The 25,672-nt window shown below is 46.0% G+C and overlaps 17 protein-coding genes across 17 annotated transcripts, besides 60 other annotated features; all 17 read right to left on the bottom strand.

The window, feature by feature from the left end:
- Tc00.1047053506753.249 (hypothetical protein, conserved) lies at positions 1 to 518 on the bottom strand (the record flags this gene model as incomplete). Its single annotated transcript, XM_810298.1, has 1 exon — positions 1 to 518. A coding segment is annotated over one exon (518 nt), but the record flags the coding sequence as incomplete, so codon positions are not given.
- Positions 1 to 1,754: a sequence feature (heterozygous, Esmeraldo-like haplotype).
- Positions 632 to 690: a sequence feature (AT_rich).
- Positions 909 to 954: a sequence feature (G-rich).
- Positions 985 to 1,039: a sequence feature (T-rich).
- Positions 1,052 to 1,630, bottom strand: Tc00.1047053506753.240 (hypothetical protein, conserved; the record flags this gene model as incomplete). The annotated part of the gene is made up of 1 exon (XM_810296.1): positions 1,052 to 1,630. The coding sequence occupies one exon, from the start codon at positions 1,628 to 1,630 to the stop codon at positions 1,052 to 1,054; it is 579 nt and encodes a 192-aa protein (XP_815389.1).
- Positions 1,687 to 1,845: a sequence feature (T-rich).
- Positions 1,755 to 2,513: a sequence feature (haploid, Esmeraldo-like haplotype).
- Positions 1,956 to 1,992: a microsatellite.
- Positions 2,112 to 2,151: a sequence feature (A-rich).
- Positions 2,197 to 2,231: a microsatellite.
- Positions 2,513 to 2,542: a microsatellite.
- Positions 2,514 to 2,515: a sequence feature (heterozygous, non-Esmeraldo-like haplotype).
- Positions 2,516 to 3,373: a sequence feature (areas merged during assembly that could not be assigned to a particular haplotype. This can correspond to areas where the two haplotypes were merged or to regions with more than two copies in the genome that were merged during assembly.).
- Positions 2,612 to 2,649: a sequence feature (A-rich).
- Positions 2,755 to 2,802: a microsatellite.
- Positions 2,841 to 2,867: a microsatellite.
- Positions 2,903 to 2,949: a microsatellite.
- Positions 2,994 to 3,018: a microsatellite.
- Positions 3,146 to 5,998, bottom strand: Tc00.1047053506753.230 (hypothetical protein, conserved; the record flags this gene model as incomplete). The annotated part of the gene is made up of 1 exon (XM_810295.1): positions 3,146 to 5,998. One exon carries the CDS (start codon positions 5,996 to 5,998, stop codon positions 3,146 to 3,148), a length of 2,853 nt encoding a protein of 950 aa, XP_815388.1.
- Positions 3,374 to 25,672: part of a sequence feature (heterozygous, Esmeraldo-like haplotype) that runs on past the window's edge.
- Positions 3,933 to 3,960: a microsatellite.
- Positions 6,026 to 6,046: a microsatellite.
- Positions 6,046 to 6,071: a microsatellite.
- Positions 6,149 to 6,197: a sequence feature (T-rich).
- Positions 6,225 to 6,272: a sequence feature (CT-rich).
- Positions 6,425 to 7,072, bottom strand: Tc00.1047053506753.220 (hypothetical protein, conserved; the record flags this gene model as incomplete). Its single annotated transcript, XM_810294.1, has 1 exon — positions 6,425 to 7,072. The coding sequence occupies one exon, from the start codon at positions 7,070 to 7,072 to the stop codon at positions 6,425 to 6,427; it is 648 nt and encodes a 215-aa protein (XP_815387.1).
- Positions 7,152 to 7,213: a sequence feature (T-rich).
- On the bottom strand, positions 7,384 to 8,916 carry Tc00.1047053506753.210 (hypothetical protein, conserved; the record flags this gene model as incomplete). Its single annotated transcript, XM_810293.1, has 1 exon — positions 7,384 to 8,916. One exon carries the CDS (start codon positions 8,914 to 8,916, stop codon positions 7,384 to 7,386), a length of 1,533 nt encoding a protein of 510 aa, XP_815386.1.
- Positions 9,045 to 9,074: a microsatellite.
- On the bottom strand, positions 9,129 to 11,042 carry Tc00.1047053506753.200 (hypothetical protein, conserved; the record flags this gene model as incomplete). The annotated part of the gene is made up of 1 exon (XM_810292.1): positions 9,129 to 11,042. The coding sequence occupies one exon, from the start codon at positions 11,040 to 11,042 to the stop codon at positions 9,129 to 9,131; it is 1,914 nt and encodes a 637-aa protein (XP_815385.1).
- Positions 11,228 to 11,252: a sequence feature (AT_rich).
- On the bottom strand, positions 11,429 to 13,033 carry Tc00.1047053506753.190 (hypothetical protein, conserved; the record flags this gene model as incomplete). The annotated part of the gene is made up of 1 exon (XM_810291.1): positions 11,429 to 13,033. The coding sequence occupies one exon, from the start codon at positions 13,031 to 13,033 to the stop codon at positions 11,429 to 11,431; it is 1,605 nt and encodes a 534-aa protein (XP_815384.1).
- Positions 13,084 to 13,257: a sequence feature (T-rich).
- Positions 13,327 to 13,352: a microsatellite.
- Positions 13,423 to 13,449: a microsatellite.
- Positions 13,627 to 13,659: a microsatellite.
- Positions 13,757 to 13,824: a sequence feature (CT-rich).
- Positions 13,855 to 14,244, bottom strand: Tc00.1047053506753.180 (hypothetical protein, conserved; the record flags this gene model as incomplete). The annotated part of the gene is made up of 1 exon (XM_810290.1): positions 13,855 to 14,244. One exon carries the CDS (start codon positions 14,242 to 14,244, stop codon positions 13,855 to 13,857), a length of 390 nt encoding a protein of 129 aa, XP_815383.1.
- Positions 14,306 to 14,339: a microsatellite.
- Positions 14,412 to 14,482: a sequence feature (T-rich).
- Tc00.1047053506753.170 (ubiquinone biosynthesis protein-like protein, putative) lies at positions 14,551 to 15,309 on the bottom strand (the record flags this gene model as incomplete). Its single annotated transcript, XM_810289.1, has 1 exon — positions 14,551 to 15,309. One exon carries the CDS (start codon positions 15,307 to 15,309, stop codon positions 14,551 to 14,553), a length of 759 nt encoding a protein of 252 aa, XP_815382.1.
- Positions 15,352 to 15,372: a microsatellite.
- Positions 15,627 to 15,652: a microsatellite.
- Tc00.1047053506753.164 (hypothetical protein, conserved) lies at positions 15,738 to 16,127 on the bottom strand (the record flags this gene model as incomplete). Its single annotated transcript, XM_810297.1, has 1 exon — positions 15,738 to 16,127. One exon carries the CDS (start codon positions 16,125 to 16,127, stop codon positions 15,738 to 15,740), a length of 390 nt encoding a protein of 129 aa, XP_815390.1.
- Positions 16,162 to 16,270: a sequence feature (T-rich).
- On the bottom strand, positions 16,336 to 17,373 carry Tc00.1047053506753.160 (hypothetical protein, conserved; the record flags this gene model as incomplete). Its single annotated transcript, XM_810288.1, has 1 exon — positions 16,336 to 17,373. One exon carries the CDS (start codon positions 17,371 to 17,373, stop codon positions 16,336 to 16,338), a length of 1,038 nt encoding a protein of 345 aa, XP_815381.1.
- Positions 17,393 to 17,419: a microsatellite.
- Positions 17,448 to 17,496: a sequence feature (T-rich).
- Positions 17,671 to 17,789: a microsatellite.
- Positions 17,812 to 18,225, bottom strand: Tc00.1047053506753.150 (hypothetical protein, conserved; the record flags this gene model as incomplete). Its single annotated transcript, XM_810287.1, has 1 exon — positions 17,812 to 18,225. The coding sequence occupies one exon, from the start codon at positions 18,223 to 18,225 to the stop codon at positions 17,812 to 17,814; it is 414 nt and encodes a 137-aa protein (XP_815380.1).
- Positions 18,312 to 18,360: a sequence feature (T-rich).
- Positions 18,425 to 18,496: a sequence feature (T-rich).
- Positions 18,627 to 18,663: a sequence feature (A-rich).
- Positions 18,725 to 19,153, bottom strand: Tc00.1047053506753.140 (hypothetical protein, conserved; the record flags this gene model as incomplete). The annotated part of the gene is made up of 1 exon (XM_810286.1): positions 18,725 to 19,153. The coding sequence occupies one exon, from the start codon at positions 19,151 to 19,153 to the stop codon at positions 18,725 to 18,727; it is 429 nt and encodes a 142-aa protein (XP_815379.1).
- Positions 19,158 to 19,205: a sequence feature (GA-rich).
- Positions 19,244 to 19,294: a sequence feature (T-rich).
- Positions 19,472 to 19,846, bottom strand: Tc00.1047053506753.130 (hypothetical protein, conserved; the record flags this gene model as incomplete). Its single annotated transcript, XM_810285.1, has 1 exon — positions 19,472 to 19,846. One exon carries the CDS (start codon positions 19,844 to 19,846, stop codon positions 19,472 to 19,474), a length of 375 nt encoding a protein of 124 aa, XP_815378.1.
- Positions 20,159 to 20,189: a microsatellite.
- Positions 20,199 to 20,225: a microsatellite.
- Positions 20,306 to 20,341: a sequence feature (GA-rich).
- On the bottom strand, positions 20,550 to 23,045 carry Tc00.1047053506753.120 (DnaJ chaperone protein, putative; the record flags this gene model as incomplete). The annotated part of the gene is made up of 1 exon (XM_810284.1): positions 20,550 to 23,045. One exon carries the CDS (start codon positions 23,043 to 23,045, stop codon positions 20,550 to 20,552), a length of 2,496 nt encoding a protein of 831 aa, XP_815377.1.
- Positions 23,068 to 23,095: a microsatellite.
- Positions 23,258 to 23,315: a sequence feature (T-rich).
- Positions 23,779 to 23,816: a microsatellite.
- Positions 23,858 to 23,912: a microsatellite.
- Positions 23,937 to 23,962: a sequence feature (AT_rich).
- Positions 24,016 to 24,038: a sequence feature (AT_rich).
- Positions 24,174 to 24,240: a sequence feature (GA-rich).
- Positions 24,251 to 24,297: a microsatellite.
- Positions 24,306 to 24,384: a sequence feature (A-rich).
- Tc00.1047053506753.110 (cytochrome b5-like, putative) lies at positions 24,447 to 24,797 on the bottom strand (the record flags this gene model as incomplete). Its single annotated transcript, XM_810283.1, has 1 exon — positions 24,447 to 24,797. The coding sequence occupies one exon, from the start codon at positions 24,795 to 24,797 to the stop codon at positions 24,447 to 24,449; it is 351 nt and encodes a 116-aa protein (XP_815376.1).
- Positions 24,818 to 24,870: a microsatellite.
- Positions 24,922 to 24,960: a microsatellite.
- Tc00.1047053506753.100 (hypothetical protein, conserved) lies at positions 24,987 to 25,355 on the bottom strand (the record flags this gene model as incomplete). Its single annotated transcript, XM_810282.1, has 1 exon — positions 24,987 to 25,355. One exon carries the CDS (start codon positions 25,353 to 25,355, stop codon positions 24,987 to 24,989), a length of 369 nt encoding a protein of 122 aa, XP_815375.1.
- Positions 25,426 to 25,447: a microsatellite.
- Positions 25,530 to 25,563: a microsatellite.

Here is a 25,672-nt window from a genome sequence, read left to right as displayed (position 1 = left end):
TCATCGTGTTGGCATCCTGCCCGTGGATAATCATTCAGATTACTGTACTCGTCAGCTGTTTTGCTTTCGCCGCTGCAATTAAAGATGGTGGTGGTGGGAACCGCCAGGTAGCCAGACCAGCACGAGTGAGGCGGTAATGTTCTTTTTGGCGGCAGTAAATACCTCAATCCGTCGTCGGGGTCGACGGCCCTCTTCACCTCTCCATTCTGGGGTGCTTTTAAATAGTTGGGCGAGATCGAAATCGCCCTTAGCTCTGAACCCTCCATATCTGTCGGTGCGTTGCGTTTTAATTTATCAGCGACGGTCGACGGCCCCGCTGCGTTAAGAAGCGCCTCCACGAAGGAATTTATAAGTTGCGCCCAGCGGAGAAACATCGCGGCGGGATTGACCCCGTCCTTCGCAGGACGCGGATATGTTTCTCGCGGTAACGACATCCGTTGCCCATCCGACGTGCCGGCAAGCAACAAAAGCCCCAAAATAAGAATTATCGCTACTACTGTGGAATTCGCATGTGACATTGCTAATAACTGCGCAACGCAATTTGCCCTATAAACCCTGTGACTCCCCTTTTTTTTTCGCCCTCGCTTTCCCAGAATAGTTTTTTTTTTTTTTTTTTCCTTTTGGTGCACTCTAAAATAATAATAATAAAACGTTTATCAAAAGTAATAAATAAATAAATGATAATAATAAGAAACAGCCCCACACAGCAGCATGTGTCTGTGCGTGTGTGTGTGTGCATGCACCTACGTATGAGGTGGTGCAATGTAATGGGGTAGAACGCCACCGGTGATTATGCGTGACATATTCCCGGCACCGCCTTTTGTGTGCATGCGTGCCATCGTCAGAGACACGGAACAACAGAGAGAAAATTATATGCACCGCACGCCGCGCGAGAGGCACCAACAGAACCCCGCACCCTCCCAATCCCCCTCCTCCTCTTCTTCTCCCTCCGCCGTTCGAGGTTTAAGAACAATGAATAGGCAGAAAAAAATACAAGAAAAAAAACAATAACTAAAAAAAAAACAAAAAAAGAAGAAAACTACACCACCGGTCACTTTGGTGAGTTCTTTGTTTCTTCCATCCCAACCTCAAATGCTTGGCGTTCTTCCTCTTTCAACCGGTCAAATATTGCCTTGCCCTCATGAAACGCCATCGAACGCTCCTTCAATGCATCCGCCTTCTGCGCCTCCTCCAGTCGCCACGCATTCCCTGCCACAAGCATCGCACGCACGTCAAACGGCAGCTGCATGCCCGTCAGGGCCGTAATGGTTAGCCCCAACATTGCTAATGGAGTAAAGAGGCGGCGTATAATGCGATTTGACGTGAATCCACTCACAAACGACTGGACGGGATCGGCGTACCTGTATCCACGCACCGTCAGCCAGCCGCCAATGCCGAGCCAGCCACACTGGAACCCCACCATCCACGTGGCCCGCCTATATGCGTAGGCCAACGCCTGCTGCTCGCTGTCGTGTAGCGCAAACAGACGTTGTGCCTCCTCCATGCGCCTTACGTACTCCGCCGGGATTGGGAGCCTCTCTGCCATGGCGGGGTCCGTGATGAACGGCGAGTCCGGTGGCGAGTTCACGTCCCACTCCACTGCACCCGCCTCTAATGTCTCTTGCCCCATTCCTTTTCCCTTTCCTTTTCCTTTTTTCGGGTTTTGTTTCCAACTGAGATCAATTGAAAAAAAAAAAAAAGGGGTCAAAAGGAATGAGAAAAAAAAAAAAAAAAAAAAAACAAGAGGCAAAAGGAATGGGAGAAGAAAAAAAAAAAAAAAACAAGAAAGGAAGAAAGAAAGGAAGGGAAGAAAAGAAAATAAACAAAAAAAAAAAAAAAAAAAAAGGAAGACGAGACTTCAAAAGGGTCCAAACTTTCTTAAAAGTGCCTTTGCACGCAGTTCATTTCAGGCTTCCAAGTTGCGTAACTGAAACAATAAGGATGCAAAACGGAATAAAAAGAAGCAAAAAAAAAAAAAAAAAAAAAAAAGAATGAACAAACAACAACAAAAACATTCCCCTTTTTATTTTCCTTTTGAAAATCCACAACAAATTCTCTCACCTTTTCCGCCAATACCGCAATCACCAGCACTTTACATAAGTCATGTATCATTTTTTCCTTTTCTTTTTTCTTTTCCCTTTCTTTTCTTTTATGCTGGGAATGGGGCATGGTAAATCGGCTTCTTTAAGCACACACAGAGAGAGACAAAGAGAGAGAGAGAGAGAAAGAGAAGTCTCTTAAGAAATAAAATTATGGATGGCCGTCAATGACGTCACACGGCCCTCACTCCCAGGCCCAAAGCCACACCACCCAAAGCAGAAAGTCCCCCCTGTCCACAGTCCACACAAAAACATGCACACATTTCATTTCCCCTACTTGGAAACGGCAGTCATGCGGGGTTGTTGTTTTATTTCATTTCTTTTCTTTCAAACCAGTGATGCATATTTATATTTACAGGCATATAATTCATCACCACACTTGTTTACCCTTTGAGAAACACAGGGCTCAGACTGAGAGAGAGAGAGAGAGAGAGAGAGAGAGAAGTACATGTTTCTAGTCAAGAGATTTTTCCATTCATTTTGATGCCCCTTCAAAAGTAAAAAGTTTTCGGTTTTTTTTTTATATTTTTTATCTTTTTCTTTTTCTTTTCCCACTATTTCCTTCTTTCTTTCTTTCTGCTCTTGTTGTTGTTTTTGTTCTTTTCCCGTTTATAAACCAACATGCATGCCATTTAGGTAATATATACATACATATATGGATGGATGGATGGATGGATGGATGGATGGATGGATGGATGGATGGTTACATTACAGTTTTGGCCAACACATAAAACATGGAAGAAACAAACAAACAAACAAACAAACAAAAAACTCCGTACGGACGCGTCAATTTTCCATACATTTTTTTTTTCTTCTTCTTCTTTTTCTTCCTCTTCCTCTTCTCCTTCTTTGTTGATCTCCCCTATTGGGTTTATTATTATACATGGTATAAAATATTATTATTATTATTATTATTATTTTTGCCAATCCCTCAATTTTATTCTCTACCGTGCCGACTGTATATCTAAGCGTGTATATATATATACGTATATTACACGTGTGTGGGTAAACGTAAAGGATTTCCGAATTTCCATAAGTCCAAATGACTACTGAACGCGATATCGACTCCGTCGTCGTGACTCCAGTAGAAGGGTTTGTTGCATACATTTGAGAAGAGATTTAGATTTCAACTTTGGATCTGCGTGACCCGCAAGACGAAGAAGAGTTTGAATATAACTTTTATGCACATTCTTCTGCATCAGAACACTGGTGGTATTATGGTAAAAGGAGCTACCAAAAGTTGTTAAAACGGATGTTTTGTTTAGTGCAACCAATTGTGGGGGCTGCAGACGCTTAAAATCGTCCATAAATGGCTTAAGTTGCGAATAAACTTCCGAGTAACGCGTATGGTACTTCTGGGTAATACTCGAGCGCAGTCGCTGGCCGTCTCTGTCCGGTATAAGGAACCCATCCGAGAGGTCGTACTCCACCAAATCCAGCACAACAGGCTCGGATTGTGATTCAAGACATTTTGCAAGCAACCGAAATGCTTTCAAATGATTTACAGTCATTCCACATGAGGTATCATGCAGCAGCAACAGTGTCACATTTGATTTTCCAGCCATGGCACCATTTTCCTTCGTTGGTTCTTGCTTCTCCTCCAGTTGATGTTGTTTCTGGACATGAACGAGAAGCGGAACCGTCTCGAGTGGAGGCAACCACAAGAACCACGGAGCAAAACCGCCCCTATTCCCGTAAAGAGATGTACGGAATTCGGAGTGTATACTTGGGTTTGACGCCTCTTGAAGGTGCTTTCGAAATTCCACCAACGCCGTCAGAAACTCATCCGGTGAAGGGTGTGACACAACCGCCGTCTCATCATCATCATCATGATTCTTCTTCTTCTCCTTCTTCTTCTTCTCTTGTTTTTCACGGAGGAAGAGATTTAACCAGCCTTCCTTGGGTGAATGAAGTTCATCCGGGTTCAAATCCATCGCATCTACTTTACTGTCAGGGTGAAACACATAAACCTCACAAAAGGCCGCTGCTGCCAAATTGGAGTGACGCCACACGGAAAACCGCAGTTCCTCCACCAAATCGGGTGAATCATCGGCACTGACGGTTGCAAACTGAATGCCATCTTGTTGAGAGCTAAGATGTGCGGCATGAAAAACAGCCTGTTCACAGGTAATGCCTCCATTCATTTTGGTTGGAGGCAATAAGACAAGAACTAAAAGTTGCGATTTATATTCCTTTAAATTCGAATTCGACGGCCCGGTAGTTTTGAAGTCACCTTCCTTGGAGAGGGGTTGAGTTCGCGTCCGTGCCGCCCGGTCCATCAATGAGACATGGAAGTGTTGCTCATAGAGTTCCTGAAGATTCTTTCCATTAACTCGTACAGGTACAAACCGTTTCATCGCATTATTCTCCACAAAATCAATTAATCGCGCCCCAACGGTTTTTGCCCACATGACATGGTCTGTCTTCTTACTGGGACCGGGAAAAAAAAGAACACGTGCAGAGAAATCCGCAAGACTCGCTCCTCGCTTTCCTTCAGATGTCAGTTCATCTCTCTTAAGAACAATGAGTCGTGTGTTGTTTGAAGTAGGCAACAATTCAAGTTTTTTAATAAAATCTCCTGGAAACTCATTCATGTAAAGGGATTTCATAAATTGCAGACTCTTCGGTTCCATCCGTTGCGAAGAGACAACGTTCAGTTCTTCCCAATTAAACCCATCAAATCCTTCAAACTCCTCCACCTGCAGAAAAAAAGTTGGCAGCACGGCCCTCAGCCCAAAACGGGTCGGTAACTCGTTGTTGAATAAAATATCTCGCAAAGGCGATGTGGAAACCTTCTCCTTGCTCCCTTCTCCCTTACATACAATAAGGGTTAAGGCATCAAAACGCCAAAGCACGGAGCGTAACTCATACGCGGATTTCAGCTGCAGATGTGAAAGGGTGTTGACGGTGATAAAGTTAGACATCTCATTCATGCTTGCGGGGCCATTGTACCTCACAACATGCGACATGCCTTTTGAACAAAAAAAGAGGCCGGGTGAATGAAGCACCAAACCAAACGTCTTAACGCCAAGGAAATCTGAGCCGTCAAAATCTGCCCGCCGTATCGCGGCAATGACTTGTGACGGCTCGGACGATGACGTTGATTTCGGCCAAAGAAATAAAAAACTGCTGCTCCATTCCCCTGCAAAGTCTTCATCCTTTTTTATTCCCCTTATTTCATCCAGATATAATGCGCTTCCAAAGGCATCTGGACGAGGCGAAACAAGCGTCGTAGGGTCCACAGGTTCTTCTTTTAAAGAATTAATCATAGCGTCTGGGATGTCGTCTTCAACGCTCTCCTCCAAAGGGTTTAAGAGCGTCGACAAACGGTGCAACTCGGAAATGAATTTGTCCACGTTGTGGTCCCAGTCGTTAAAAACCAACAGCAGTATCTCATCCACAGGGTTTTCCTGCGTTGCCCTCCGCAGGGCCACATTGTCTAAACTAACAATGCGGTTAAAGTAGCGGACCTCTGCCCCGCTGCGGGTGTTAGTCTGATTGTGGTACACGAGTAACTGCGGCGGTGCCATGCGACCGGCACTTTTATTCACCAACTCCGAGTTGTACAGGCGAGTGAGAAACACGCTAACAACAGACGACGACTCCCCCTTTGAGCTCTCATACGTCCGACTTAACGCCGAACCCAACCAATTATCTCTCTTGGAAGGAAAAAATGATTTCGGCGTGGGATGGAGAATTTGTTTCTTCATTGGCCTCACATTTTCTCCATTGAGGAAAGGCGCGGAATTTTTCCGAGCCTTTTGCTGCGCCTTTGCATTTGCTTCCCGTTGCAAAGACATGGCCAAAAGGAAAACACTTGAATACAAGACGAGGGCAACTATCATCCATAACAAGCAATTCCGCCGTCGCTGGCGTGGCATGATTCGCTTCCGCATCATTTCCACAGTCCTCCTTTCCTCCAATCGACACACACACACACACACACAATAAATAAATAAATAAATAAATAAACCAAAATTTAATTACTTCCCTTCCTTTTAAGATGTATACACGCGTGTTTCTTGCAACTGTGAGGCAGAATAATATTCAACAAAAGAAGAAGAAGAAGAAAAAAAAAAATAAATAAATAAAATAAAAGTGGAATGTACTGTGTATTTGTGGATAAAAGAGAAAAGAGAGAGAGAGAGAAAAAAAAAAAAGGGGAGAGGGGGAAGGGCTAGTGGCACAACAATATATCACCGTCATCCCACCCATACACACACACACCTCCTTTTTTTATCCCTTTCCATTATGCTCTACAAATCATTGGACCAAATACTTATGTGCATCTATGTAATATACATATTTATAGCCCTGAAAAGTAGTTATGTGGGTTGCTGGCTTACACCACGCTTCTCTATCGTTTTTTCCGACGGAGAGAAGTGCCAGCTATCACCACTGCTGCGCCCACGCTTCCGTGACGGACCAAATGACACACGTGGTGAGTGGTAATTAGCTCTAATATTAGGAGAAACGATATAGTGCGCATGTAATTTACACCCTGGATCTATAGCTGTAATAACACGCGCCGGTGTTATGTCTTCCTCAGACGAAACGGGAGTCGAATGTGACTCCAACGCCCCGAGTTCCTCCTGCACTTTCAACATGACCTTCTGAAGTGCGGTATTTTCCTCCCGAACCGCCTCTAACTCCTCTAACGTGTCACGCAGCCCACCGATAATACATGCGTGCCACGCCACACACAGTTCAAAACGCACCTCCGCCTCCGATGTCGCCAGCAGCTGCCGCGCCGCCGTTTCCGCGGTTTGCATATGTTGACAACGCTCTTTTGCGTGGCCTTGGCGGAGACAACGGAGGCGAGCAATTTCCCCAAGCATCGCCTCGTTCTCCTGAATAATTTCCTGCACAAAAGGCTCTTGCAGAATCGATGAGGAAAGCAGCGTTGGAAAGAACTGCGCCGCTTCCTCTTCCCCTTTTCTCATCGCCTCCTTCATTACATTGGGGAGAACCATGTGTTTCTTTTTCTTCCCCACCCCCAAAAAGTCTCTCTCCTCTCTCTCACCTTCTCACTAACGATAAGGCCCAAGACATAAAAAAAAAAAAAAAAAATTAAAAAAGAAGAGGGGGAAAACAACAACAAAAAAAAAAAAAAACAAGACACAATAGTAAGCACACACACAAAATAATAATAATAATAATCGGCCTAAACACAAAGTTTACATTCATTCATGTATGTAAAAAGGAAAACAAACAGGAGGAAAAATGAGCGACAGGAGATTTGGGCACACCTGTGCGGTTATGAATGCGTTTGGGCGTAGTAAAGTTAAGACGAAGAGTCGGGAAATACCCTGAAAACATCCTCAACGCCCTTGGCTCGGCGGAATAGACGTTCACGTCCAACTTTCATATAAACAATGCCGTTATCAAGATACACATAGACAACCGGGCCGGTACCTCCTTCATGAATGCGGTACACCTTGTGTCCTTGCGCCGATCGTGTCGTCGTCTCCTCGAATAACAATTGTCTATCCTCCGTAACAGTGGAGAGAATGGTGGCGGTGACTCGCCCATTCGACTGCTGCAACATGGAATAGTATTTCTTCTGCTGCGACGCGGCGTTTCCACGACCCGTCACAACGCCCAGCTCCGCATTTGCGACTGTCTCCACAACTAAAAGAGCACGGTAACTGGCAGTACACCAAACTGGCATCAATTGCTGCGTGCCCGCCACGGACAATGTTGATGATGACAATTTTGTTGCTGTTGTTGCTTCCGTAGCATTTACACTCCTTTTGCCTTCCTCCTGCTTTCTCCACGAACGCACCAAACGACATAACGACTCGGCAAGCCCTTGGTGCAAAGCAAACGTCATACCGGCACGGGGTAATGCAGCGGCAAAGGCACCCTCGACTGGCATAAGAAGCGCATCAAAAAGCCGTTTTGTGAATCTGGCCACGCGCTGCACATCACTCGCGGAAGAGAGCTTTAGGCCAAAGGCCGCGTACATCCCCACAAGCACAACGTGGTGCACAAGTTGTCTAGATACTTGAATAAATTCAGAAGGACTCTCCGAGAGATATATGGGCAACAGTCCTGCCGCCGCACGTTCCAATGGATTAAGAATGTACTCAACGGCAAGTAGCGGAGGGGCGTTTTGTACAATGTGGGGAATTAATGTTGGAAACAACAGCAATGCGTTCAGCGGTGCGGTTGTCTTCGGCACGTTCAAATCGCACGTTAAACTACACGCAACACGCATAACCTGAGCATCCAAATCGGCCGCAATTTCCTCGGGCATACCTGCCTTGGCCCTGCTCAGCAGCTCCAAGAAGTCATCCTTCCTCAGTTTATCCAGCGGCGGCACCCTGTCCAGTTGCAGCATCTGCTGCAGGACCGTATCGCGCTGCTCTGCCGCCCTGGAGGCGCCATGCTTCCAGTCCGCAAAAAGCCCGGCGAGCACCAACTGCGACGTAACCGATGCGCCTCCTGCCATCAGACTCGTCGCGGCTCCACCATCGCCGGTCCACATCGCCTGAACGCCTGTGAGACCGTCAACAACTCGACGCAGGAGGGGACACATGCCGCCATTGGAGCGCTCCTTCACCATCACAGTCGACGGTTGCCGCGACTCCTCCCTCAGCCGCTCGCCGACCCTTTCGGAGGCATCAAGAAATGCCGTAAATTCCATGAGACTACGCAGAGCACGCAGTGCCGCCTCAAAACTCGGCGACTTCGGCATCACTGACGGCTTCTCCAAAGGCGCTCCACGTGTCCGCTCCTCCAGCAAGAGCTGGGAGCGCTGCAGAGCCCTCGACGCATTGTTAAATAAAGAACTAACGTCATCCTGCGAGAACATCAGACCTTCAGCGCGACAGCAAATTCAAAAAAGGAAGAAGAAAAAAAAGAAAAAACAAGTCAAGCATGATTCTAAAAAATAAAAACATGGATGTATTTCAAATACAGAGAGAAATAAACAAGCAACTGAAAAAAAAAAAAAAAAAAAAATCAAAAAAATAGAACTTCCCTTCACATCTCTCCCCTTCCTACTGTTGCCTGTTCCTGCTGCGCTCAGGAAAAGCAGACATAAAGGGCAGCAAGAACAGCAGAAATAAACAAACCTCCACCTATTAATGACCCACCCGAAGACGCATTACACATGAAAAAGCGTTCCGGTACCTTCACGCAGAGGGCACCTGCTAATACCATTATGATTGGGTTCATTAGCGCAAGGGTGACGGTGGTTGTAACTCCCAACACCATAAGTGCTTGCTCTCTTGTAAAGCATTGCATAATTAACATCACCGCCCAAAGAACAGAGGTGATGATATAACAACCAAAAGCATAATGTACATAGTGATCATGCGTCTCCTCAAATTCTTCTGAAAGTCCAGTGATATCCGTTGAAAGTGGGATACGATGTCTCCGCCAAGGGTGAGCGTGTTTATACCACATGCGCGTTGAACCCGGGCTGTCTTCCGTCGCCGCACGCGCGTAGTCCATACTGCAGATGTAACTAATTTTACCTCTCTGCTGAGGGCGAAGAATGGGGTTGGTGTACACCTCATCGGGGAAATAACGATTTACCTCCTCCCTGACATGAGCGTATACGGACTCTGTGAGCGCAATAACTTGCGGCCGGCTCCCAATGGTACACCAGTGATCTGTACTATTATCCATTGGATCAAAACCCAACGCCGTACGTGTACCGATATCCTTTGTCACCACGGCACTGGCGTTATTAAAGATATTCGAACGGTAAAATCCATCAAAATAAAGAAGGACATAACAAATAGTTTCATTGAAGTGAGAAATACAATACGGGATAAATTTCCGTTCAGTATCATCCATTGTTATTGGACGCCAACGGATATCCGCTATTTTTGTTGGAAGAAGTACAAAAGAAGGATTGTAGTGCGCTTCCATGACACCACACTCCGTCTCCTTGGTGAAATCAAGCACCGTGCCGGAAATAACGTGGCCGGTGCTCTGCACACGTGCCATGGCAAGGGAGGAAATTGTCCCAAAGAAACACGCCGTAAAAAGCAAAAAGAGCCCCCATGCAATAAGACGCATCATGTTCTGCTTCTCTGACGCAGATGTGGCACCGCCAAGGGGAACAATCACAACCGTGACCTCCAGCACAACCAATATCACCATCAGTAAAAACGTCACAGTGCCGAGACTCCTATCATTGCGTAGCACCGTCGGAAAAAAACCCAATAAATACGCCACAAAAAAATTCGTCGTACAGGCACTTGCGCTAAGGAAAGCAATAGCGACGCACCAACGCACATGTCGCGCTGTGCCCATAATCTCCTCACGTCGCTGCGCCCGCTGTACTTTTCTACGCTCGCGAAAGTATTCCTCTTGCGTGACAATCTTTGGCTTCACAACCACCTTACGGATGTAACGTGGCAGATCCTTGATGCGCCGCCCCCAGTCAGTACGACGGTAGTACGTCCAGTGCGGTGCATAGTTTGCATAAAACCGCCAATAACGACATGTATGACTCACCTGCAGAATTTCTCGCATATCCACCGCAATGTAGAGTAGTATAATACAAAGCACATCCGCAGCAAACGGACCGGTTTGCTCCGGCGCCACGAAGTTTTTGCTAGATCGATGTGAGTGATAGGAGATGCATGAACGAAAGCAAACAACATCGGCGGGTATTCCACTGAAGGTAAAACCAAGCAAATTCCTATCGCGATGATGCACAGAGAGTCCGCCTAACTGTCGTGACGAGCTTGTGAAGCCTGTGGTGTCTGTTGTCGTCAATTCGTCTGTAAAACTACTCCAGTCACGGTCTTGATTGGAGCGCGATTGAAACGGCGGCGAAGACATGTCTGGGGTCGCCACTTGAACGTGCCTGGCCCGCTCGCCAACGTTTCCATTGACCGCCGGGCTGGTTTCACGCTCGTCATACGTCACGCCGATGCTTTCGAGCGAGTTGCGGTTGGATGAGCGCGTCCAATAATCCATTTTGTTGTTTTTTTGTTTTGTTTTTTTCCACCGTTGAAGGCGTGAAATACCCAAACCCTCCTCCCCTCTTCGCTCAAACCCGTTAAAATCTCAAAATAAATATGCCTCCAACTCCGTCTATCGGGTAATGTAAAACAAGAAAATAAGGGAGAAATGGAATACAGCCACACATACACACACAAAACAAATAATAAATAAAAAAAAAAAAAACAACAACACCCGTCATGGATTTTTTCCTTTCCCCTGCGCTTTTGGCATCCGCGGCCTCTACACAAATAGAGGAAGGGCAAAAGAAAATAATAATAATAACACCAACAAGGAAAAGAAATATGTAAAAATGGTCAAACAAATTCCTTTTTCTTTTTCTTCCTCGTCCTCGGCGGTATTTACACGTTCTGTGGAGGAAACACCGCGGCGCCGCCAAAGCGCTCCCGCTCTAGCCTTTCGCGCTGCTCGCGCAGCTGCTGCAGCCCCTCTGGCACCCCAATGACAAACTCACCAGGCCGCCCTTTCCGGCGCACGTCCGTCAGCTGAGCAATGCGTCGCCGCAGGCCTTTACTCCACAGTCGTGACGCAATGTACGCCTTCTCGTCGTCGGTGCGTGAAAAACCAAAGCGCCACAACCACGTTGCTTCCGTCCGTGCCTCTTCGTTACTGTCTACATCGGATGCGTGTTGTTGTTGCTGCATCCCATGACCGAATGGGGCCTCCACAAGGTCGTCAGCGTTATCGTCATTTGGGGAATCATCCCACTCCCGCATTTGACGCGATTCGATGCGGCGCATGGCTGCGCTGATCTCTTCCCCACCCGTTTTGTGCTCCTGGGCATAGGAAAAAAGGCAGCCCCGTTGCCTGTAATCACCGTAATTAATTGTCAACTCTTCTGTGGCCTTAATTGGTCGTGATGCAACAACAACGACGCCCACGCCAGAACGGTACTGGTACGCCACATTGGCATCCCTCACAGAGTGATTGAGCATGTCAAGAAACGGAACTAGCGCAATTTGAGGCTGGTAGTGACGTTGAAGTTGCAAATTCACCGCGCGGGAGCGTACCATAAAGTGCGACCAGCGCAGTTGCTCGATCACAGCCATTTTTTTCTCGGAATCACATTCTTCAGGAAGAAGAGTGCCATCGCCAGTATCGTTATTGCGGCACTCACTACTCTCAGACAACAAACATGGAAGAAGCGGTTCGATAACAATGCGGTGGAGCGACTCCTCTAGCTGCAACAGTTGCTGTGTCTCCGCAGAAAGGACGTGACGGCGTTTTGCAGCATATGCCTCGTGTTGCCGCCGCGTCAACGGATGACGAGTGCCTCGGTAAAATGATGTCATCAAAGTCTGCGATGGTGCCACTTCCGTCTGCGGCTTTCCGACGCACCCGATGCCGTACTGCTCAGCGGCCTGCAGTATGAGCTCCGTGGAGGCTTTTTTGGTGTCGTCCTCGCCTGGATTCAAAACGATCGTCTGCTCTCCCATGCGTAGACGTCGCTGCAGTGGCTCAAAGGACGCCGTCCCCGCATGATGTTGATGACGTTGCTGCAGCAATACACCCATTGGCGGTACTCGCGGCGGGAGGCATGCGGACCATGGCGTTAATGGATGTTTCATGTGACCTTGCCTCAAAACATGTACGGCAAGGAGGATCAGCAACGCATCTCGTGTCGAGATGATAGAAGTGTCGCCTGTCACATTCGCCAGGCAACGTTGCGTGGTAACGTAATCCGAAAGGAGTCGCTCTGCCGCGGCCCGTTGCAAGAGCCTGGCGGCATTCTCACCGTGCAGAATATGGGACTCTGGGACGACGCAAAGTTTCTCTCCTCTACAAATGGCACGTGTCGCTAACATGCACCGCACTGGCGTCACATTCCCTCCTCCTTCTCTCCCCACCTTTTTCTTCCGTTGCACCGCCTGCGCCACGGCGTCACTAAACCCTACCAGACCGCCTGACCACGCGGCTATTGAGAGCGCAGGCCGGGAGCATTGCATCACCACCAACGCGGCACGCAACCGGGGAATAAACAACAAATTCCCTTCACAAAATAATAAAAAAAAAAAAACCTTGAAAGACAAAAATAAATCAAAAGAAAAAGAAAAGAAAAACACGGAGAGAGAGCTTAAAAAAAAAAAAGAAAAAATGCTGGCGAAGCAGATGAGCCAAAACAATGTATATATATGTAAAAATATGCAAAAACAACAACAACAACAAGAACCGTCGGTGTTTGACTGATTTTTTCTGCGATGACAGTATTCGACATTAAAAGTCTTAAATATGTAATGTTTAATAACAATAATAATAATAATAATATTTTTATTTCCCCTCAAAATTTCCCCCCTCCTCGTTCCCGTTCGAATACTCCAATCGCCTCTTCACGGAACTTCTTTTTCTTCTTCTTCTTCTTCTTAACTTTCATTCACGTGTGTCTTGCTGTATTTATGCGTGTGTGTGTGTGTGTTGGCCACCCCTCTTTCCTTCCTCCCTTCCTCTTCTCTTCTCTGCTGCTGCTGCCGCTCCTCAATGGGGCGATGTAAAGTCGCAGGTTGTAACCCCACACCACCACCGTTTGCTTGACTGTCGTCTGCACACACACACACACACACACACACACACACACCCGTGCGGGCAAACCAGCCGCGCCGGGGGTGTGCAGGCCCGCCCTCGCAGAGAACGGTGTTTCTGCCCTTAAACCGCTCCTCTACTCAAGCCAAACAAAAGACACAGAGAGAGACACGGAAAAAAAAAACAAAAAAAGAAAGGAGAGAAGAGGAAGGAAAGACAGCCCTATCATAACAGCACGTCCAAATATAAATTACACGTAGTCGACAGCCATGTCGTACTCGCCCAAGTCCGTCTGCCGCTGCACCTCCTTCTTGGCGCGGTCCCCGTCGCGGGCGCGTTCACGGTTCCTCTTCAGCTGCATGTTAAACTCACGTTCCTCCTGCGTTTTCCCTACCAGCTCCTCAACTGTGACGCCGTGTCTCTTCGCCTCATCCTCCAACATTGTCTGCTGCTTCTCCATCATCTGCGACTTAATGTCCTTCGACACGTTCTTTTTCATGGCAACAATCTCCTTCTCTACATCCTTCAGTCGTGCACCGACCTTCATGCCAGCCATACCCCACAACTCCTGCGGCACATCCTTCTTCTCCTTCAAAAGGGACGAGAGTTCACGCAACGCCTTTAGTCTTTCCGGGTGCATTTGTTAAAATTTGTTCTGAATTAGAGAGAGAGAGAGGGGAGGGGACAATAACGTCTTGGGGAAAAACAAAAACAATAAAAAAAAAAAAAAAGAAAGCGCATCCCATCGGCACCGCCACAGCAACAACAATTCATTACAAGACACAGAGAATAAATGGAAAAGGGTACAACAAAACAACAACAACAAAAAAAAAAAAAAAACAGGAAAACAAGAAAACCTGCAAAAACGAAAATAAAGAAATTCCGACAAAAATACGTTATATATAAATGTATATATAACGCATTTAAAGTAATGACGTATATTGTATCACTTGCCATCAATTGCTTCGCCATTTGCTAAGGCCGCTTTACCTTTTTTTTGCTGGAGAAAAACATCAATTGGCGTAATGCCGGTATCCGCCAAAAGTTGCTCATAGGGCTTGTCAAGATAAGACTCCCACCACACGTTGGTTATATATGGAATGTATACTTCCCCATGGCGCTGATTTGGTGCGTTTACTTCGGCCCACTCGAAGTACAGTTCCATGTTTCGTAATTGTTGCCTACTAAGCCACGGCAAGCTCCCAATGACAGCCAGAAGACCAATAGGAAGGCCGGTGTGACGCCATTCCAGCAGTTTTACAATAATTTCCTCCTCGACGGTGCGGCCGCAACCAATGCAGGTGTGGAGAAAGTCGTGCGTCTCGCGCTGGCGCTGCATGACATACGCAAGTGTTGGGTCCGCGACATGGGCGACAGGCGTACGACCGTTTGGAGTGAAACGATTGAATTTCATGAACTGTGCGTATCGATGCCCAAAAGTACCAGGCGGTTGTCGGCTGGCAAACTCCAGCGTTTCGTCCGTGACACGGGGTTGAGTCCGCAATATCATCCGGCCCGTGCGATCCGACATCATCGATTGCTTCATGTGCTCCAGCGCTGTCAACGCAGTGATCTCACCCACGGCAGCGACGTCGCCTGCATTGACCGGATCCCAAATGGATCGGGTGGTGGCGGCGAGAAAAGCTGGCAGCGAGCTCGCGGCACCCACAACGCCACCCAGCAGATAAAAGCCAGATTTCAGCATTTAGCGTATCAAAAGACTCTAAGAGCCGCAAATGAGAGAGTGAAAAAAAAAAAAAAAAAAAAACGCAAAGACGCAGGTTGCGTGAAGGCGACGTCGTCTCAAGTCATTGTGCAAGATGACATGAAGACCGCCTGCCGTGAGAATTCGACGGGCATGTTTAGAGCACATTGCAGGCTGTTATGGCCGCATCTGAGAGGAAGCACCAAAATAAAAGCGGGTCAAGCACTCAAGCACACAAACAAGCCATAATGAAGAATAAGAAGAAGAAAAAGAAAATAGCGAGGAAAATAAGAGACAGCCTGAAGACTGCACCCAATAAAAAAAAAAAAAAAAAAAAAGAAAACGGCCAACATGAAAGACATAAAATACGGTCAAAATCCCCACCTCCTTCTCTTCCCCCGCCCCCTTCTGTCCCCTTCGCTAACCTGTCAACTCCGCTCCCGAAGAAATGTCATGGTCGTGATAAGCCACTCACGCTCGGAGACGGCGTTGTTAATCTGCACCAACACCCATCCGTCCTCCAACAACATCTCCGCCACAACACGGCGGTCACTATTCACGCTGCGAGAGAAGTCCCCTGTCCACCAGCGCTGCTGCTCACCACGTGCCCCTCCAGTAGATGTGTTCTTCACAAGAAACTGCTCCAACAGATATCGCATCTTCACCCGCCCGTTGAGCCGCTCCGCGACGTCATCTGCGCACAGAACCCGGCACGTTGCGCTGTCGGTACCCCTCGCGTCGCCAAACCGTTTAAAGTGCTCCCAAACCTCAAAATAAACCAACTCCTTCACAAATCGAAACGGCGTTTGTCTCAACATCCGTTTTGATGTCTTCCCTGTCACTCAGGACAGCAAAAGCAAAAGCAAAAAAGGAAAAAAGAAAACATTTAATTAAAATAACAACAAACCCGGAAAAATTAAAAAAAAAAAGCAAATAAAAAAAAAAGAGATGAGAGAAGAAACACAACAGAACCCGTATCTTATCTTAACACGACTACATTTAGCCCCGGTAACGTGCGGGTAACGGTCACCGCGGACGATGATTCGATCCACGTCTTCCGCTACCACCGCCGCCACCGCGCCGCGGACGGTGAGCGCTCATATAGTGTCCACCGGAGAAAGGCATGGCTCCACCGTCAAAGAATACGTCTTCCGTGTCTACGTAATCACACTCATCCCCAATGCCGTAAGCAAAGGGATCGTTAAAATCATCAAAATCCGCAAACTCAATATCAGGAGACTCCGCGTAATAGTATCCTCGTTGTCTCCGTTGCGCCGGGCGCATGGATCGCTTTTTGTCCTCGCTCCAGCGGTTAAACTCGGAGACAACTTCAACCGTCTGCTTTCCTAAAGCATTCGCGATAAATTCAAAGCTCTTTCCATCCTGGTACATGTTCACCATTGCCTGTAAGTCAGCATCAGGCCACGTCGTTGCCTTTCGGTAATTCCCATTCTTGGGTTTCCGACGGCTGTTGTCTCCATGCGCCTTTGGGGGGACATCTCTTGACGTCTCACTCCCTTGTCGGCGATGTTGCTGCTGGTGGTTCTGTCGCCGTCTGCTTTCCTGGCCACCACCACCAGTAGCAGCAGAAGAAGCCGCAGCGGCGCGCGCAAAAGCCTCGCTATTAGTCTGACGGCGCATTTCATCCCACATCATTTCGTATATGAGCGGGTTGAGGTCCTCGTGCCAGGGTTGATACGGCTCATCCTGTGCCGTGTAGTACGACTGACCGTTGTCACGGGATGATGACTGGGAAATATTCGGCAGGACGCCTCCTGCCTTATGAAAGCGACTAAGTGTCGCGTAAGCGTTGTTAATGTTCACCATGCGGGAGGATGCGTTGTGTTCATTGCCACCATTTACATCCGGGTGGTGTTGCTTTGCAAGCTCCACGTACCGCTTCTTCACATCGTGGAATGGGGTTGAGGTGGCGACACCCAGCGCTGCGTACGCGTTTCGCAGCTCCTGCTCAGTCGGCATCTCCGAAGACATGCGCCGCTGCTGTAAAAACGGTGCCTTCTGCACAGACCCCAGTGGCCGCCTGAATGCTGTCCAGTGCCGCATTCCTTTCCAAACCCAAACGAAAAAAAAAAAAAAAAAAAAAAGGAAATGCAAGTGCCGTGTATGAATGAAGAGCCAAGTAAAAATAAAAAAAAATATAAAAAAAAAATGACAACCCAAATGGAAGCTGCGTATATACATATATATACCCGCTGCCAGCCAATGTTTTCCCACCCCGCCATACGGACGGAGTTTCTTTGCTATGTATGCATATTTGATGAAATGACATAGAGGAAGGCGGTTAAATGACAAGAAAGCAAAAGTGATCCCCATCCTCATCTTCCCCCCCCCTCTACCTTTACAAATATGTAAATATATACAAATAAGAATAATGACTCGATAGCACACACAGACAAAAAATAAATAAATAAATATATCATCAACATCATCATAAAAAAATAAAATAAATAAATAAAGAATGAAAGATAGGGTTCACCAACGTCAAAGATCCTCGTCGGCTGACCGGCCACTTTTAAACTTCCACTCGCTGAATCCATCACTGAAGTATGTCGCCCGTTGGTACCCCATCGCCTCCACCACCTCCACCGCCGTTGCCGCACGGCCGCTGCGTTGGTCGTAAAAGACAATTTTGTCAAATTTGCGCGGCATGCGTGACTTGTAGTTCCCCATAAACTCCGCCTCCTTCAATCGAAACGCCCGTCGCACTTCCGTGGAGGGGATGTGCACAGAAAATGGGATCGATCCGAACTCCTCCACCTCAAACCCGTCGCGGACATCAATGATGTACACATCACTGTTCTCCCCCTCCATTTTGCTCTTCACAAGCGCTTCCATTTCAAATAAACTCAGCGCCTTCTTCTGCTCAATATTCTCAAATGAATTATCCTGGCCCATGGCTTCCACACTCCCTCCCTTTGCACACACCACCAAGCGAAGCATGCGCAATTCGCATAGAAGACATGATTCCATAAAATAATAATAAAAAAGAAAAAAAGAAAGGGAAAGTGAAGAGAACAAAAGGAAAAAAAAAAGGGAGGAGGAAAGAGGAGGTGGAAAAGAAACAACGCCGCAAAGGCCAACCCACAAGACAACTAAAAAAAAAAAATAAAAATAAAAAATAAAAAATAAAAGGCGTAAAGAGGGAAATAAAGGGAAAAAAAAAAAACATAAGCTGTTTTTCTTTTCTTTTCTTTTTAGGCACCGCACTATTTCTGCCCTTTTTTTTAAACATCCCAGTGCCTCCCACTCGCAGGTAAAACTGAAAAAAGGAAGGGGAAACAAACAAAAAAAGTGAATTCTTTTTCCTTCTTTTCTTCTTCTTTTTTTTTTTTTCCTACACAAACAATCATAACAATAACAAATAAATAAATAAAATAAAGGCACATCGCGGCTTTTACTTTAATGGAACGTCTCGATTGTCGCAAGGCTCACCGTGGTGTCTCTGCCATTCGGTAAAACTACCGGCAAAGTTCTTTGCATCGGTGAAGCCCAAGTTCCCTGCTATTTCCGTGGCAATGGCGGAGCGGACGCCGTGGGTACAGTAAAATATCACTTGCGTCATGCCGGGCTGGGGCTTTTGTACGCCAAATGTCTTCTCAAATTCCTCCGCCTCCACTTCTTCACCGAGGGCAAATTCTAATAACTTCAGTGGAACGTTGACGGCTGTGGGGATGACACCCGTGGCCGCCACCTCACCCGTGGAGCGGACGTCAATGAGAAGTGTGTTTTGCACCGACTGTGCCCCAGAGAGTTTTGCCTGCACCACTGCCGCCACTTGTTCCACGGTAATCTTCACGCGTAGCCAGCGAGTCAACCCAAACATTTTTTTTCCCTCCCTCCTCTCCCCTCCTCTTCCCTCTCTCTCTCCCTTTCCCCACCCAAACAAACACCTTATCAAATTGAAGAAACGAACTAAAAATAACAACAACAAAAAAAAAACAAAACAAATAAAAATAAAAATAAATTGTGCGGGAAATACCATTTATGCCAACACATATATGTATATAAAAGGGGAAGAATTGCCTTCCATTTCGGTATATATATGTAATATAGCAGTCACAATGCAATATATAGAAAGTGGAGGGGAATCATGGCATGATGCCATGCCCACTCATCGCCATCACCACCGCCGCCACAAAGACTATTCCTCCTTTTGTTCCTTTGTATTCTTTGACCAGTCATCCCAGCTTCCAGGATACACCGCCGTGTTTGTATATCCACACTGTCTGGCGCGTTTTTCTCCCTCCATTGCCCTTAAGCCCTTCTTACAGTACATGACAAGAGTATCATCCTGTAGTGGCTTAGAGACTGCGTAAGTTTTTTGAAACGATTCATGGTCAGCTTTCAACGCCGATTCAAGTTCATCCAGGGGTATGTTTGTCGCAGTCGGGATGAGACCCGTACTCTGCACCTCATCCCGCCCCCGTACATCAATCAAATGTGTTTTTTTAAGTTCTCCTCGAAGCTTATTCGCAACAATGTCTTTAATGGCCGCATAGTCAAGAGAATTCTGCATGGCAATAACAAACCTTTGTAAAAATCTCGTTTTTTTTTTTTGTTCTTCTTCTTCTTTGGTTGGTCGTTTATATCACTGCAAAAACAAACAACAAAAAGAAAACATTTATATCGAATAACTTGCACGGCCGCGCAATCACACTCACACACATAAACAAGCCACATTGCTTATACATTACCGGCATTTGTCCAAAAAAACAAACAAAAAGAAAACATCTCCTCCCTCCCATTCTCCCAGCACCCTCGTCCCATGCATACAACAGACACACACAAACACAGACACAGGCACCTCCTCCTTTTCCTTTCCACAATTAAAAAAAAAAAAAAAAAAAAAAAGAAAAAAAGGCAATCATAATAAATAAATAAATAAATAAATAAATCCCTGTTTCTCTATAAACCCATTCTTTTGAACAGAGTCCATTCAGGGGTTCTCCGACACGACAACACCTTCCGTCCTGCCTCCTTTCCCTTCCTTTCTTTTCCTTTTTTTTTTTTTTTGCTCGTTTGTTTGTTTTAAATGTACGTTTATTTAATGTAAGCTTTACCCATATAAAGGACTTTTATTTGGGTCGCAGTCCCCCTTTCCACACGTCCTCTCAAAAGACGCCCATGTGGTGATGAAAGATGTTGAATATGACCAACAGAAAAAAAAAAAAAAAAGAAATGATCATTGATGATGAATGAAAGTTTATGAAATTCCTTTATCAATCTAACCGCTCCCCAACCACGATGAGGGCTATTGTATTTAAGGGTGAACCCCTGAACTTAAAGCGGAGCCCAATATTTTTGCTATTACTGAGGGCGATAAGAGAAGGCGTCGTTCTCAAACGATTGCATTTTGTTGAGTACGCCGCCGCATGAAGGGATCTAAAGCAGTCCTCGGCAACATCCTCGTAGGCGACCCGTACTTCCTCACGGAGGAGAAAATGACGTCGGTCCCTGACATCCGTCTCCACGACAAACACGCAATAGCGTGCCACGTGAGCCCAATACTTCACACGTGCCTTCGCCGCTTCATCCTCTTCAATGGCGGCAAGAAGATGTTGCAGAACCACAAAATCGGGATGAATACAGTCAATATCATCCCCATCAAAAAGAACAGTGATTTTCACACCACCAAACGACAAGGGAGAAGGAAGAGTGACATTCCGGGCCTTTCCTGTCAACACACGCTGCGCGGCCGGATTCATTAAAAGACGGATGGATTCTTCAGATGTAGCCAAAGGAACATCCCGCTTGACATCTTTTGGCGCCGCCGCCGCCGGTCTTGGCAAGACGACAAGAACATGAATAGGTTCGGTGGGACTTGCAGCCGCCGTGACATCGCCACATGGTTTGAGACCCAGATGCTTCACATACGCCTCTGGAGTCATCCAGCCGTTTTCCTCAAATTCCACCTTTCTGTCCTCTTGCTGGTAGTCAAACGTGTCGTTTAGCAACCAATTATCCGTGTGCGTTTCACGCGCTGCGTTACCTCGACGGCGTGCCTCCTCAATACGCTTCTTCCTTTCCAAGCGCCTCTCCTGCTCCTCAGGTGGCATATCCTTCAAGTACCGAGTTCCACCAAAGTGAAAATCCTTCAGCTTAACATTCAATTTATGCATCCCAACGGCATCACGCGGCATGCCATTTTCAGTGGTGCATGCGTAATTTAAATGTGCCGCAAAAAGAATCCAAAAGGAGTGGTTCTCAGCAGATGATGGTGTTTCCTTGTTTAGCAATCCAATCATCATCTGCTTTGCCACCTCACAGAGATCAAAAAAGGCCGCATTCATCGCAGACGAATTGTTCCAGGTAAATTTTGTCCGTTCTGGATCCCTTCGACAGAGACGCTCCCAATCCTCCTTGACGAGCCTCAGCCAGTGAGCACGACTCTGCGTCCACATGGACATGAGGTCTGGACCGAGTTCATCCGCCAAGTATTTTTCCTCAAAGAAGTACTGCTTCTCCTCGGCAGCCTTTAGCGCCCCTCCCAATTCACTAAACCCACCGGAGGGAGACATCTTTACAACCACAGGAAGGTGTACAGAAATAAGTTGCTCCTTTTCACGTCTGGGCAGGCCATCGTCCGTTCGTAGCGATTCTCCAAATAAAATAACCTCCAACGTTGGGTTTTCTAACAGTAGCTCGTGTAGCCGCAGGAGTTTGGCGGTGCAGCAATGCAGAGAGCAAATGCTCGCCGCTCCTCCAAACGGTGTGAGTGAATAAGTGAACGTCGGTGCGGGTTTGTTAAAATTGTTGCCATTGTCCTTTTGTAAAATGGCATCTACAGCAGGAGGGGGGGAGGCACCTATTTCTTTAGCCCGCGCCAAACGTCGTTCATATTCTGCAACACACGCCGGTTCCCCCAACGCCGCCCTATAATAGCAAACACAGGTTAGTCGACTCCAGTCGTCCTTTGGATGATTCAACTCCGGCTCTGTATTCGAATGAAAGAAGTGCGTGTTAAAAATCAAGACGTCCCTTGGCTGCATGCGGAAGCAGACACCAAAGTCATCCAACGCGAGGGAGAGACCTTCAAATTTGCCCTCCAGAACCGCCAGAAGACCGTATCCCATATCAAAATCACCCGCATCCGTGTGTGAGGCGGTCCGAAACTGTTGATTCACCGTCAAGGTGGAAAAGGGGGATCCGTGAATGCGGACAATATCCGGCACGGCTGCATCCTGCGCGGCCCACCGTTCCGGGAAAACAGCTTTGTAAATGGCACTGACGTAATCAATCATCGGAAACACATTTGGCCAGGAATGAACGTTTTCATATGTAAAGGATGTCTTGCGGCATTTGAGTTCCACTGGAGATCCGCGATAGTCAAAGTAACCGGCGATACCACTAAGAGGTGCGAACCCACCAAACATATTCGATCGTAAAGATGTCCTTACAGCTGCAGGTCGCAACACATCGGCTGCCATGGTGGCAGCAAATGCAGGCAGCGCCCCTGGTAACAAGACGCCCCCGACTACCCCTCTGGCGTCACGGAATACAGTGGCGTCATGAAAATCAATCGTGTGATCGGCGTTATCGTAAAAAGGATGTTTTCTAACGGCCTCATTGTATGCCATTTCAATCTCTTCCGCAGTACGTATTGTCCGTTGTTGTGGAGCAAGTTCAGAAATCTCAAGCCGACCCTTTTTTGGGAGCAGTTGTGGAGGAGCTGATTCAACCATTTTCACGTCTTGCTTTCCTCTCTTTTGTTTCATTGTGAAAAAAATTAAAAAATTTAAAAAAAATTAAAAAAAAAAAAAAAAAAGTCTATATGTATATACGCATATATGTATATATAAACTCGAACCCCAAAACCCTTAAAGAGCTAATCAATGTGCTCTATAAAACAATCTATTTATAACAATGTATATATATGTATGTATGTATATGTGTGAAAATTTTAATACGTGAGAGGAGACACACACAAAAAAACAAAAACAAATAGAAACAAAAAGGAAAACAAAAAAAAAAAACAACAATAAAAAATTAATGTTGACGTGCCTATGTGCCGGGGATACTGGCATAACCAAACATGTAATTTATAGAAAATGCAGAGAGATGGAGAGAAACATATTCATGCATGTAATTATAAATCGCCCTGGTGCAGCATGCATTTTCCCACCGTCGCAAACAAACAAACGGAAAGAAATGCACGTATTATTACAAGAAAGAGGAGGAAGGTGAGAGAAGGGCAGAGAAAAAAAAAAAAAAAAAACGAAAACGAAAACAGGTAACGGCAGACCTTACATTCTTCCTAATTAAGCATTTATATTTATATATTTCATACTATTTCCTTTATTATTTGTTCGTTGATTTGTTTGTTTCTTCAGCGGAGTGAAAAGAGGAAGTGAAGGACTGCGCCTCAATTAAAGTCCGTTTTGCCCAGCTGCCAGTCCACACTCACACATACAAAGACGCACACACACGCAAAAAAAAAAAAAAAAAAGAAGAGAGAGAGAGAGAGAGAGACAGAGAGAGAAAGAAAGGCCACACACGCACACACAGAGAAAAACACTGAGGAAAAAAATATGTTACATATAAATATAAATATATCTGTATGTATGTACATGTATGTATGTATGGGTAAGAAATACACTACCATTATGTTAATATTTATTTATATATTTATAAAGATGTATGTATTTCTTTTTTTTTATTTTCGTGCATTGAATTAACATGGAACAGAAATTTAATAATAATAATAAAAAGCGCGCGCACACACACACACAAAAGAAAAAAAAAAAAAAAAGGGTTTTGTTCCAACAAAAATAATAACAAAAATAACAGTGAAACAAACAAACATAACTGCAATGGTAAACGTTTTCTTTTCGACCCCAATTACACCTCTCTTCTCCCCTTTTCCCCTTTTCCCCTTTTCCCCTTTTCCCTTCCTTCCTTCCTCCTCTTTCCCAGGCACGTCAAAAAAAAAGAAAAGAAAAGAAAAAAGAAGAATAGAAAAAAAAAAAACTCTTCAATTTTCTTTTTTTCTTTTTTTAATTTAAATTTAGATTTAATTTTTCATTGCTTTAGTCCTTTTTTTTTCTTTTTTCTTTTCCCTCCCCCGTCCCGTCCCGTCCTCCTCTTCTTCCTTTCGAATTTACGACGGCAGGGTCCGCTCAGGGGAAAAAAATTAAGTACGCACAGAGGGCGATGAGTGCCACCACAATGGCGATGGTTGTTGTGTTGCCCGCACTTGTCCTTAAAGGCGCTTTGAGCTTCTCGGCGTCATTTGGATCCAATTCGCCGATGTAATATTTCTCCATTTCCTTTTTTGCGGAGTCACTGTGGCCAACGGAGTTAAAATCATCCGTCCCATCTTTGCCAGCCGCACCTGTGAGCGTGTCCACACCTCCTGGGTGCTGGTCCACGAACTTCGTAATGTCGTAGACCTTCTTGTTGATAATCAACCATAAATCGTCTTCCTTCGTGTGCTTCGCCGCCTCGGCAAAAGATATAATGTTTTGCATGTTTGTTATTTACTAAGCGGAAAAAGTAAAAAGAAAAAAAAAAGAAAAAAAAAAAAAAAGAAAAAAAAAAAAAGACGTCTTCCTTCTTTTATAGAGAAAAAGAAGAAGACGGCAATAAAGACGGACATGCACACACACACACACACACTCAAACGTATAGACAGAGAGAGAAAGAGACATGAGTGACGGCTATAAAAGGCTTTGGCTGCGCCGCAGTACTGCCTGCGCAATTGTGTTGAAATCCACAAACCCAATCCGCCGTGTGACGCCGCTGCCCGATTCCTGTGCGCATCCCTCCGGTGGCGGTGGCGGCAACAGACCCGCCTCGCGGTGAAGCCGACATTCGATGCGGTACAACTCCGGATTCATCTTGCCCATCCGCACGTCCGGCGGGATGCCGCAATTAATGCCCGCCACTTTACGCCGACGATCCCGTTCTTTTTTCTGCTGCCTGAAGACCCGCATCTCCACCTTCTCAAGGTTGGCGCTCAGGTCCTTTAGGCAGGCCTTCATTCGCCGTTCACGAATACTCTTCCTTGCTCTCCTCACTAGTTTCATTTCCCACGCAATATTCCAACGGCACTCGCCAATTGTAATGAAAAATGAGGTTCCTTAAACTAATTCCATGTTTTTTTTTTTTTTTTTTTTTTGGATGTTTGCAGCGACAAGTGTATTTTAGTTCAAGCAAACGAAAAAATAACATAACAGCAACGGTAGAGAAAACAGAAAATAAAAGAAAGAAAAGAAAGAAAGAGAGAAAAAGAGATTATTTCATTTTTTTTTTTTTTTTGTTTCTGGATATATACACATCTATGCGTATTGTGAGTTCACGGCGTGGCGAGATGTGGTTGCCAACGCATTGAACCCCAATGAGA

Source organism: Trypanosoma cruzi, genomic scaffold (genome assembly GCF_000209065.1).
Source record: "Trypanosoma cruzi strain CL Brener 1047053516725 genomic scaffold, whole genome shotgun sequence".
In the NCBI taxonomy this organism is placed as follows: domain Eukaryota; phylum Euglenozoa; class Kinetoplastea; order Trypanosomatida; family Trypanosomatidae; genus Trypanosoma; species Trypanosoma cruzi.
This window is presented reverse-complemented; position numbering and strand designations above follow the sequence as displayed.